Source organism: Anabas testudineus, chromosome 17 (assembly GCF_900324465.2).
Source record: "Anabas testudineus chromosome 17, fAnaTes1.2, whole genome shotgun sequence".
Taxonomy (NCBI): Eukaryota; Metazoa; Chordata; class Actinopteri; order Anabantiformes; family Anabantidae; genus Anabas; species Anabas testudineus.
In genome coordinates, this window is record NC_046626.1 from 13,577,705 (window position 1) to 13,590,372 (window position 12,668).

Sequence of the window (12,668 nt, forward strand, 5' to 3'; positions counted from 1 at the left end):
TCTTGATGGTACTTTCCTTTTATGAGGCAAATGATCTGAATAATAGGACCTGCTGCTTGTAGCGGTTCCACTTTAGGTCATGGCTCAGATTTGTACAGTATCAGTGGACCTGTGGCTGTGGCTTTTATCCCTCTGGTTGCACCTGCTTTTCAGCAAGGTTGAAGAGCCCTGGAGCCACCTGGCTCAAACCAAAGAGTGGCGGTGAGCACCTGGAATAGCTTGACGATGACTCACAGCGAAGAAAATCTACCTACAGGGGAGTTCAGGCCCTCGCAGCCAGAAAAACAAGTGTCTGTTTGTCAGATCGCATCTTTCAGGTCAGCAGCTTTTTGGGCAGAAGGGGAAGCGGGAACACACTCTGGGGTTTGTTAGAAAGAGTTCAAGTTTGACTGTATCCCTTAAGGCATTACGCTTTTTTGTGCTGTAATCTCTATCTGCTGCTAGTAGGCAGAATGTGGTAAAAGACAACAAAATGTAGCCTGAGGAAGTCTATTTAATCCTTGATGGCATGAATCCCAGAATTCATGGAGGTTGTCAAAGCAAATGCAAATTTGAGCTTTGTGTGAAAACATACTAAAATCTCGATCTCTGAGTGGCCTGTGCCCCTGCAGTGATTGTTGCGACTGAGAAAGGAAGATAGAAAAACACTATTATTCTGTTTTTGTCAAGTTAGATGCAACAAGTTTGATGACACCAGTTTCAAATTCAGGATCGCCTTCTCTAAAAAAACGACCCCTTCACATTTCAACTTTAAACACACTTGGGTAAAGAAAGACTCATGGGCCCTCAAAGGGTCTAACAAGTGAGTGCAGATCAATATAGCTAGTATGTGTTAAATTTCAAGATTGTTTGATGTCTGGACAGGTTCACAGGGAACAGGTTGAGGCCTGATTCAGAGCTGAGTCACCTCTCTCCTTATTTTTACATCCCCCTAACATGAGATGGTGCAAGCTGGATTAAATATCATTTACTTTTGTGCAAGTTATTCACTTTGAAGCGTATTACAATCAGCAAATCCTGCTGAGTCATGCTCGCGCACCCTAGCAACAGGGAGGCTTCGCAGCAGGAAAAAGTGACTTGAAAGATGCCAGAAATTATACAAAAAGTCATGAAACTTTATTTTGTTTTTAAAGTGTCATGAAAGTATGAAAATATCAAAATCATTCAGCATCACAGTTTTCACTGCTAATATACAATCATCTCAGTCACACTTACATTCAATATATAAACATATAAAAAGGGATCTGTTGTTGAAAAATACATATTATTGCAAAGTAAAACTGAGGCACTTGAGAAAAAAAAACTCTATTGCTATTTGAGTGCTGGCAAACTCTTTCTAATGACTGTGCAAAAGTTATAATTTCGCCCTAAAAACTAAGTTTGCACTTGTTCCCTAAGTAACAATGGGTCAGCATTCATATTCATACTGTCATTCATAATGCACCTTTTGGTATCACTTGTGTGGTTTGTGTAAATGAAAAGTGGAGGCATGGAGAGACATTGGTACAAACACTGAAGATAACATTGTGAAGGCATATAAAACATTCTAGACATGCAGAAAAGTGCATGAATAGCACAGGTAGGTGAGTACATGGTTTGGACAAAGCTCGACACTGATTGCAATCACAGAAACACTGCTTGAGACGAGAAGTATGTGAGCACAGAGTCGTTTTCTCGCTCGGAAATGAAATCGACCTGTTGTAGAAAAAAAAAGTCTGCATATGTGGGAACACCCCCCCCCCCATCGATGTGATTCCCTGACAGTTCTTCTTGGCTTGGAAAAATAAAGGAGAAGCACCAGAGAGGGTTTTTTTTTTTTTTTTTTTTTGCTTGTTATTTGTTGTCTGGTGGTGGAACAGTTATTCCAGTTCAGTGTGCTACACAACAACCAGATTCCTCATGCTTGTGCAGAAGAGACATCCTGGAGAAAGTTTTGGAGCAGTTCTTGCATTGGTATTTTTTCACATCCGAATGGGTCTGTAGGTGAGCCCTGAGATTGGACCTGTCTGCGAAAGCCCTGTTGCAGTGAGGGCAGGAGAACGGCTTCTCTCCTGTCAATGGGGAGAAGACAAGACATTGTCAGTGATTGTACACAGATATACCACACAGAGGCTCCCTGGCCTATTATTTTTAGCTGCTTGCTACACACTCTTTCAAAGAAAATCACTCTGCTGAGTGTGTTCTGCTGCTGATGAGTGACAGTAGCATGACATCTGTCACAAAAGCTATATTTTAGTTTTCAGCACAGCATAAAGTAAATCTAAAAGCAGGAATAACAATTCAGAGAGTTCAGCATATCTTATATTCACAACAATAATTTGTTCGGGCTTCACAACAAAGCTGTTTTTGTTTTAAGCCTTGTGGCAGAATAACAATGTGACTGTGGAGCCAATTATCTGGTGGTTGAATTGTGTGACTGCTCGCACAGGAGGCCCCTCTCTTATTATCCCATTCACTCACCAGTGTGCGTCCTGATGTGTCCTTGGAGCAGCCACGGTCTGGAGAAAGCTTTTCCGCATATTTTGCAAACACAAGGCAAGGTGTGAGTCCTGATGTGCATTTTGAGAGCTCCCAGGCTAACGTACTCCTTCTCGCAGTATTTACAACTGAAGGATTTCCTCGTTTGGGCGTCGCAGTGCAGCTGTTTGTGCTTCAGAAGTCCAGAGTACGTGGAGTAGGACTTGCTGCACAAAGCACATTGGAATTTCTCTGCCTCTACTCCGTGAGGGTCTGTCAGCTTGGGCAGCATCTGCTCGTCTTCATCGCTCCTCGGACTTTCAGAGCCGCTGTGGTCTTTAGAGGAGGTGTCGGAGAGCGATGATGGGTATCCAGAGATGGGGGAGAGGTCACTGGGGAGCGGAGACAGCGGCAAGTTGCTGGTAGTCCACACTGTGATGGGGCTGTACGCTGCCGGGCTCAGGATCTCCGGCGGGGGGATGAGAGGCAGAGGGAGGCCCTTGTAGATGTGCGGCGAGAGGAACACTAGAAATAAAGAGGGCACAGTGAAATCAGCGGCTGTCATCGCTTGACTGAAGAGCACAGATTTAAAAGCAGGTCAGTAAGTTTAAAAGTAAAACAAAAGGGTCTTTTACTTTGAAAAACTTTACCTGTTGGGCTCTCCAGCTCACTGTAATTTGGCTTCTTTGCGGAGTTGATGTGTTTCTTGACAAGAAAGGAGCGTGGCATCTTGGAAAAACAAGTGGACAACTTAGGCAAACTTTTTTTTTTCTCCTCTCAATATAGCAGCAAGCTCCAGTTTAGTCGGTGAAGACGGAAATCCTTAATGCTTAAGTCCAGTGGAGTGTCATGGTGCGGAGCTGCGCTCTTTGGAAACAGTGCACAGAGTAGCTGTAAAGAGCTGTAAATACTCCCTATCAGGTGCATGGGAGGAGTCATGCACTGCCATTTACATATACTGCGAGCTCAAACCAATTAAATCTCGCTTTAACCACGGAGCTTAAAGCCTATAGAAGTGTGTATCCCCCCCTAGGGGCTGGGTTAAAGCTCGTTCACTCCGGTTAGACAGGTGTTTTGTGGGAGACTTGTGTGTTTCAGAGCTGCAAGTGCATATGGCATCATACTTTTAGTACTTCTTGTTACTCCAAGTGGCACTAACTGGAGTAAATATCCAAATGAAACATTTCTGCAAGTGCAAAAAAAAAAAAAAAAAAAAAAGATCGTGAAAGAGTGCAGGGGAGAAGAAAGGGGTCAGGAAAAGAGCTACAGGGCAGGATATTTAAAATGCCATCGCTAATGCAATCACTGCACACAGCGTGCATGGTGTTTCTGATTATTGTTGTGTTATAAACCTCTGGGGACTTGATTATCCTGGATGGGTGGCATATTTGAATTGGAGAATACCAGCTACCAGCTCTCCGAATGGTGATGATAATGTCTGAATAAAAGGGAAGAAGGAACATTTGTGCTCTTTATTTATCACATGTGGCACAATGATCAAGCTGCAGCTGGAGCAAACTGCATGCTGCTGTCCACATTGTCCACATTGTCATTCTATGGCTCTGCCAAAGGACGGCCCTTCCTAATGCAGATGCGTGTGGAGAAAGCCACACATTTCTTTGCCAATAATGCAATAAGGCATTCCTCTTTGGAATGTAAATTCAAGTGTAGTTCCTCTCAAGGTCAGACATGATACCATAATCAGATTTATCCCTGCTGCTACTGGTGAACTGGACAAGGAGGAAGCAAACTTTGCAGTCTACGCCCCCTTGTGTTCAACTCCATTCTTCTGACAGAGAAAAGCAACAAAGCAGGAAAAAAAAAGAGAAAAAGACAAAGGCAAAGGCTTAGCTATGGTGATATTGAAAAGTAGCTCCTGGAGCAGTTTGATTGGCTAGGTCAGCAGATATGAAAAGCTCCTTATGTCTGGGGCAGGCCTTAAGTTAATTGTGAACTGCTTATCTTATCTAGAAAACATAATTGCAGATCATGAATAGTTTCCCTTTGTGCCTGCTTGGATTATAAAGGGAAGGGAAGGTTATCTATGCATAATAACTCCCCGCTGCTGTTACATTTAGCGCTCTGTATGGCAAGCAGGATATAGGCGAGGGATGGTGGCTCGGTGGTTGTCCTGCAGAAAATGCTGTGTACCATAAAAGATAATACTTGGACGTCAATATACGCCACCAACCAAACTGTAGCCAAGAAAAGCAGAGCATGCACGGTGAGGTGACAGTTTTCATGCTTCACTTCTGCTCTCCACAGTCGGAGCATGTGGATTCTGATCTACTGACAGTAATGAAGGGGGAGTGAAAGCACGGGGTGCCGACTCAAATCATATCAGTAATTCTGAAAAGCAGAGGCACTAGTTTGTGCGCTCAAAAAAAAAAAATTAATTAACAGAGAGGGAACTGTGTGTCCTTGGTCCTGGGCGGTGTCACAGTAGGAGAATGAAACACCTGCGACATGGTGCTCACTCTAAACACCGACATACTTTGGATTATCTGGTCAAGCATCATCTGTTTATTACACACGTCAGCTCAAAGCCACACGTCGGTGCTGTCTTATGCATTTACATTTTTTCTTTGTTCACTAACTTGTTCTTTGTTTTTTAATTGCCTTTCCATCCATTATTTGTGTTTATTGTATTTCGGTTTATCTTTTCTTTAGTTTGTTTTAGTCTTTGTATGAGCTTCTAGTGTCCTGCTTCTCCTACACAGGCTTTTGTTTACAGTTAATCCAAATATGTGTGGGTGGAAGAGTGTCTTTTTTATGGATGTGAATGTCTTTGTGTACATACTGTATTGTGAATAAAAAGTATATAGTACATACAGGTCAAATTTAGTGTGCATTAAATTGCATGGAGTCAAATGTAATCTCAGCTAATGTGCTTTAACAGGATTGTGTGGCTACGGTTTGATCAGATTTGATTGACAGTGTCCTGGCAACAAGAACAAATGACTGTGTTTAAAATATTCCCAAACCCCGACTGATGCCCGCAACATGTGGCGTCGCCTTTTTACAAATGCTCACTTCAATCCAGCCAATGTGCCACTTGTTCCATAGAGTACAACAAGACTATAGTACAGGTGGAGGAGCGTGGCGTACAGGTGCCATTAGATGCAGCAGGTGTTTTCCTAAATCTCTATCACCTGATCATCAAACAGTAGCAGGTGGTAGAGATGCTTTAGTAAAATGTAATTTATCTTTTCACAGCAAAGTGTTGTCAGAGACACTACAGTCGCTTGTTCTATTTGGATGCAGCCGCTACAAGTGCTGAGAGTAAAAGAGACCTAGAGCATGTGTTAGTGTTTAAGATGCTGCTCTGTATTTAATTTACCTGCTGCACAGAGCTGTCAGTTCAAGTTGACATGGGTGATTTTGTGTGTCAAACTAAAACGAATCCATGTTTAACCACCAAGTGTAGTGGCTCCTTTCTTGTTCAACAATAGCCTACATTTGGGGTTTGGACTATGGTTAGGTTATAGTTAGACACAACAGGGATTACTGGTTGGGGTCAGACATAAGGTTTGCATCTGATTGTGTTATGGGAAAACAGATAATGACAGGGAACTGTCTTCAACACAACACAACACAACAACTGCACTGTCTGGTTGCGGTGTGGTTTCAGTAAATCACAGTCAGAAACACAAACACATGAACCTCTCCTGTGAAGAAGCCCAAATGCTTTTAACCTCAGCATATTCTTTTATTTTCTGTTGGCGCAGTAAGAAGCTCCATGAAGAAACATGTTTTCAGTTGGAGTCTGAAGGACCTGCCGATGCTGATATTGAGTACCAATACCAGTTCTCTCTTTCCCCCAGATTTATAGTCTGCATACCTCAATGTGTGAAGCTCATTAGAAACACTTTCATGTGAGATAATAGGAGATCTGCGATTGCCAAAGCATGAAGACTGAGTTAGCAGCCTTAATGAATGTAGCTGATAGCAGAAACACTGGATATTGCAATGATATTGACAAAGAAACTGTATTTAATGCGAATCACATCGTGGCTCATACTCAATCTACTTGCTCAGGGTCAGTTCTGATCCTGCATATCAGTATGAGCCAGGCAGGGGGAGGCGAGATTGTTAAAGGTGCAATAAGGTCAGCGGAGTGCTCTTACAAAGCCTCTGGTGAGACCTGAAATGAGCTGTAATCTGGGTGTGAATTGGCTCTGGTTTGCTAATGGATCACAGCTCGGCCATTAAGGACAGGATGGAAAGTCTCATGGTGGCAAGACACTTACTGTGTAGATGCCTCTGTTGTATAGTTAAGCGTGAAGTCACAAAGCACATCCATTTATTACCTCCAAATCACACCATCCTCCTTGGCAAAGATGACCCCGATAACAGCTGTGGGCTGCAGGACCGACAAAGACCCACCATTGCAGGTTTTGACCTGCAATTAACGAACCTTTCAAAATAAAAGACTTATCTCGGGTTGTCCATGTGCTCCTCGGTTTATGAATAAGCGGTGCCCGTGACGTGCTGCTGAGGTTGGCAGGCAGCACAAAAACGTCAGTGGAGTCAACTTGCATCATGTGGGGAAACAGCGGGATCTTTCAGCTGGCACGATGACAGCATGTACAATGAGGTGCACCTGGTCAGCCAGCGCAGCTGCTCACGCAAGGGCCTCGGGGAAGGAGTCCAAATACTACGGAGTGACTGGCCGCATATGTGCAGTGCGTGTGCAAAGTGCAACTGTGTGTGTCTGTGTTCATTGACAATACAGAACTGAGTCAGGACTCTGCAAATGTGCAGGAGTGAGTGAGAAAATCCACCCATGCGTGTTTTCTTTTAAATGTTATGGAGTCCAGAAAGTTGCACACAGGCTGCACTGTAATGCATAATGAACTTACTCAAAATGGCAAATTCTTTTTGTCTTTTTTAATTGGTGAGCGGGCAAACCCAGATGTGCATCTCCAAGATGCACACACGCACACAGAGGACCGCAGTGCACGTACATGTACCCGTCAGAAAGACGCTTTTGTTAGATGTTAGTGTGTCTTTAGCTGGGGTGTGATGTGCTTACAGAAAATCAGACATCTCTAAAATAAAAAAAAAAAAATCAAAACCCAGTAACAAGTAGGATCATGTAAAATTCATGGATCCAGAGTTGTGCGGGCGCCCCTGGGTAAACGAAGTCGATTGACGCGCGCGTTAAACCAGCCGCATGTGATTTCCAGCTTCATTTTGGCAGCACGATGCCAGAGAGAGAGAGAGAGAGAGAGAGAGAGAGAGAGAGAGAGAGAGAGAGGAGAGAGGGAGACAGACGCGGAGCTGTGAAACTGGACGCTCTGCCAGAGATGTCGACGGTGAGGAATCCCTGAAACCGCCGCTGCCCAGGAAATATGGACAAATCGCGTTTTCTGTGCGAGCGCGGACTGTTTCCCTGTCGTTTTGTTTTTTTTATTTTTTATTTTGTGCACATTGCTACACTGTAGTGGACCAGGATGCCGTGTGGGCGATGCTGCCACAGGGGATGCATTGTGATTTTCGCAGAGATGTTTTAGCCGCCCGTTGCATAAACTGAAATAAGAAAAAAAAAGCCGTCACATGAGGGATTGGAGTCCAAAGGGATCCGACTAATAAGGCATCACCACCTGTTACTAGAAAATCAGGTAAGCCCACAGACCTTGTTTCGCTTTTCCATTTACAGTGCCCCATAATACAGTGCATGACGGACGTAGGTAGTTAATTATCATGCCAAAACCTCCATGAAACGACACGTTAATTCATTTCCAATCTACTTTTTTGGGATTGTCATTTTCCTCAATGCTGCACACGGAGATGTATGCACCAGTCACTTATATGATCCGACGGATTATAAAGCGTCACGTCCTCTAATAGTCACATTTGTGTGGCTGCAGTTGGAGTTCAGCAGTTCACTTAGGATGGGGCCTCGTGGTGAAGACATCGCTTCGGTATGATTTGCAGAAATATATGTTGGGGCTTTTGCAGAAACCTTAACGTTTGGCTCAGTGCAGGTACACAAGCAGCACCCGCAGTTCATCCAGCCTGTGCAGTGGCAGCAGACCCCGTTTAAATCCACAGTGCCATTCAGCTGCGTTCAAGTACTCTCCCTGTGCACTGGATGCCAATAATCCACAGCATATATACTTTTTTTTTTTTTTTTTTTTCAAACAGGCCATTACACAGCTCAGATGTCAGTGAACTGTTCACAGCATCTCATCAGTCCTCCACAGTTTCTTGTTAGAAAAGGCATCAGCGTACATGTGAGGTAAACCTGAAGAGTGTTTCACCACATCCTGCTGCTGCTGCTGCTGCTGGTCCAGTGTTTTATTAGCCTCGCAAAAAAAAAAAAAAAAAAAAAAGCAACTGAAACCTCCACTATTTCCACAAGATTTATGTTGCTTCTCTAACTATAAAGTGGCGTGTCAGGGCGCTTATAGGACGAGCTTGTTGTGTTTCATTATGGGCTGCTAGGGTGACAGGCATTGAGTGCAGTTTGTATCTGAGAAAGCCACTGAGATGTAGAAATTAGACCCCACATCAGTGGTTTCAGGTTTGAATCCTCAGCATAAGAGGTACTTTGCTCACACGAGCATATTGAGCTGAGCTGAGCTGAGCTGAGCGGACCCATTTGGTGGTCACACTGTAGGTCAGGAGCAATCTTTTTGATGTACTCGAGGTCTCACATCCTATAGAGGGAGAGACGTTGACATGTCATTGACAATTTTATGCCCTAGCACACACATCTCCTCCCTCCTCTTTCTGCTTATGTCCTAAATCAAAGAGCAGTTTAGTCAAGTGACGGAGGTACACTGGCAGAAAATCAGGCCTGAGTCAAATGATGTCTGTCATGTCTGGTCAATATGTCAGGTGGGGAGCGAGGGCCAGAAACAACTTGTCTGAATCCTTCATACTGTGTCACAGTCTGGATCTGCTGATAATTGGAAAAAGGAGACTTGCCACAAAGTTTTACTCAGCACTGTCAGGATCTGGCATACTGGCATCAGTCATGATCAAAAAAACAGCGTCGACACTGCACAACAAAACGTTTTTTCCACACAGCCGAATCCCACTGGGTCATTTCAAAATCCCAAATAGTTAAACGGCTTGAAATGTACATGGGATAAGCTGTCCTAAGGCATCGCCAGGATATTGACATCAATCATGTACGTTGGCACATTCACAGTGCTGTTGCAGTCCCCAAACACCAAGCGGTAGCTCGGTTTGTAATTGAGTTGTTCTGAATATTCAACAGTTACACTTTCAGTTCCAGGAGTAAAGCACAATTTTGTTTTTGTTTTCACCAAGTGGCTTCATTCGGTGACCTATTTTGACCGTAATAAGGAGCGCTGTGTTGAAAACAGTGCACCAAAAGCTTGACAGTGGTGGTGGTGAAACATCATAGAGAAGGGAAATTAAATATATCTTGGTCGCTTTTGTGCATTCAAAGAAAACCGTTTGTTATCACAGAATAGAGCAATCCTGGAACATTTTCCTCCAGTGATCATTCTGTCTAAAGGGCAGCTGGGAGAGCCTAAAGCATGTCATTGTATGGCTGGACATCTTCATTACAGTCTAGCCTCAAAGCCCAGCAGCAGCAGAGAGGGAAAAACAGATCACACCTGATGTTTCCGTGCAGCTTTTGCTCTAACTGTTTGGTCGACCATCCATACAAAGCGCTCCAGATGTTGAATGCACAGGGGAGAAGCCGTGTGCTGTTATTGCATACAGTATGATGTATGACCAGCCCAAATAAAAGAAACTGTAGATATTTCAGAGGCAGCGAGAGAGAGCGCACGGAAAATATATTAGTGGTCTGGGCCACGAAGTCACTGTCATGCAACAAGAAAACCATTAGTCTGGTGTAGTGGAGACTGATGGCTAATGAAGCGAATGCAAAAAAAAAAAACTCTCGTGGAGGAAGACAGAAGACACAACTCTCATTTATATGCGCCTCATATACCAGCCCATCTGATTTAGAGGTTCAGGACTGCAACACAGACCAACACACTGAAGCTTCCACATCGGTGATAACTGCTGTAGAAAAGCAATAAGGGGTCAGATTATACATAATGATTTATGATAGCAGCACACTGTTTGGCATAGAAGTAACAAAACCCTCACAGATAACATCTGTACCTCCAGCGCCGTCCAAGCCGTGCTTCCTGTTTGCTTTACAATGTGTAAGTAGCCCGGGGCCGGACAATTTTAGGTCACGTTTGATGAATGTGGAGAGTCTGCTTATTTGTTGAGCCCCGCTGCTTTGACAGCACGATATACAGTAGCGGCTCAACCTTGATGGAAGGCATCGTCTTGTACCCTGTAAATCGCATTACTGTGTTTCCTGGGAGCATTTGCAATTCATCCAGTCTGTGAGTTGTAAAATAGCAACAAGAAGCAATTAACCAGCTCTGCCATTTTTTTGCTTATGATAGCAGAACAAACAGTAGGGCCACCATAGTCACAGTTTTCTTTAAACATTGTGAAATTGAACACACAACGAGAATCTGGATCCTTATTTAATTGAAGCATGAATGCCAGTCTTTGGTTCCAGCTTCACAGATGTGCAGATTTTATGCTTCTCTCTGCCTTATATGGTATTAAATTGAATATATTTGCATTTTGGACTCTCCAAAAAGAAATGCAAAGTGAAAATGACACAGTAGTCTTATTTTCCCAGCCTTTTGCACAGTCAAGTCATTTAGTTTAAAGGAAAGTTACTACTGTAAGTGAATAGGTTACAATTTGCAGCTCAAAAATAACCGTAGCGTAATTGTGAAAATCTCTGAGGAAATAAACTGAACTTCAAATCTTCATAAGATTTTCACTGACACTTTTATTGACAATAAAATACTACTTTATAAAGTTTATGATCTAGAGAACTGAAATTACATCCTTAAGATTAGTTTCATTTCACACAGTTTAGATTCCTAAATAATTAGCCAGCGCTTTAGAGCGATAGCTCTGTATTTCCTTACTTTATATTTAGTAAGTGAGCAGATGTGTCCCTTGACTGTGTTGCTTCATTTCAATGTAACCTAGCCTTCAGCAATATGCTGAGCTTTTTAATCCTTTCATGTACTCTACACACAGCATGGTGCAATTTCCATGCCTCTAAGTCTTCCCCTGCAAGGCTGTTCAGGGCTCACTGGTCAGAATACAACAATAACTACTGTATGTGTATATATTTGGGATGTATTCATATATATATAATATAATAGAAGCATCAATTACATAATTCAATGTGATTTAAAGGCTAATTCTTAAAGCTAATGAAGACTCTGAGACTAAAGTCAAATGTATTCACAGGCAATGCACCTTAATATCATGTTAAACAAAAATAAAATTACTGTCCGTCTGCGAAATCTGTCAATGGCAAACATGCTGCAGGATCTATCAGTACTGCAACACTGTCGGCTATAGTTGATGGTGATATAACAGGGAACCAGTTTGTGAAATGATTCTTGCTGATTTAAGTTGGCACCCACCTGATATCTGGTGGCTCCCTGTTGCCAGAAAACATACATCATAGTCAGGAAGGTCAGCAGCTCAGTCTATAAATGTGTCCATCACTAATTTACTCCTCTGCCTATCATTCATGAGCATCTGGCATGGAGAGCACTTCTGGCTGTTCCTGGGGCCCCAGGTATTGACTTACGAGGTAATGAAAGGCTTATTTTTTGACAAATACTCAGAAAGAATTGAAAACCTGATGAGATACTCCTTCTATCTTGCTGGAATCTTGAGCGTAATCTGAAAGCAAAGGCAGAGAAGTAGCACCTCTAGTGGCACACGAAACAGACCCTGTTGAATACGAGATGCGCTCTGTAAATACAGAACAGTTCAAACAGCTGCCTCTTGACACAAGCTTGTTCACTGCTGGAGCGAAAAAGCAGAGGGTTCACTTTATAAATGTGTCACAAATTGTGAGGTGAAAAGGAAAAACGCACAAGTTTAACCATAAAATTAGTTTTCCCAGTATTTACATTAAAGCTGTGTAGAGCTGAAACAACTATTAGAACTAATTGAATCTACGTTACTGTCAATTGAAGATGTTAAAGTTTGGGACTCTGACAAAACAACATATTGAAATTTGAAGGTCACCAGGGGCTCTTGATTAATTGAGAATGTAATCTGCAGCTGAGTTAAAGTCACTGAAGCACAAATGCAAAAAAGCCCCATGCACCTGTCTAACCATCAATTGAAGTAGTATATAGAAATACACGTCATGTTTA

At 42.8% G+C, this 12,668-nt stretch overlaps 2 protein-coding genes across 3 annotated transcripts in view; one reads left to right on the forward strand and one right to left on the reverse strand.

Moving 5' to 3' along the window:
- Positions 1-1,092: 1,092 nt before the first annotated feature.
- On the reverse strand, positions 1,093-3,354 carry snai2 (snail family zinc finger 2). The gene is made up of 3 exons (XM_026375121.2): positions 3,108-3,354; positions 2,461-2,982; positions 1,093-2,051 (listed from the first exon to the last, which is right to left on the reverse strand). Exons 1-3 carry the CDS (start codon positions 3,184-3,186, stop codon positions 1,870-1,872), a joined length of 783 nt encoding a protein of 260 aa, XP_026230906.1. The 5' UTR covers positions 3,187-3,354; the 3' UTR covers positions 1,093-1,869.
- Positions 2,970-12,668, forward strand: part of sntg1 (syntrophin, gamma 1) — a 36,987-nt gene continuing 27,288 nt past the window's right edge. The window contains exon 1 of one of the 2 annotated variants that reach the window (XM_026375119.1): positions 2,970-3,054. The gene's annotated coding sequence lies outside the window, so the exon portion shown is untranslated. Of the gene's footprint in view, positions 3,055-7,885; positions 8,082-12,668 lie in introns of those variants that run through there. The other variant, XM_026375120.1, reaches the window with a different exon arrangement.

What these genes read in the sequence shown, in the direction of transcription:
- snai2 (XM_026375121.2), bottom strand. Translation starts at nt 3,186, where the DNA reads ATGCCACGCTCCTTTCTTGTCAAGAAACACATCAACTCCGCAAAGAAG. An exon ending in TGAGCTGGAGAGCCCAACAG is followed by an intron (nt 2,983 to 3,107) that starts GTAAAGTTTTTC and finishes CTTTATTTCTAG; the next exon opens with TGTTCCTCTCGCCGCACATC. An exon ending in ACACATCAGGACGCACACTG is followed by an intron (nt 2,052 to 2,460) that starts GTGAGTGAATGG and finishes CCCCATTGACAG; the next exon opens with GAGAGAAGCCGTTCTCCTGC.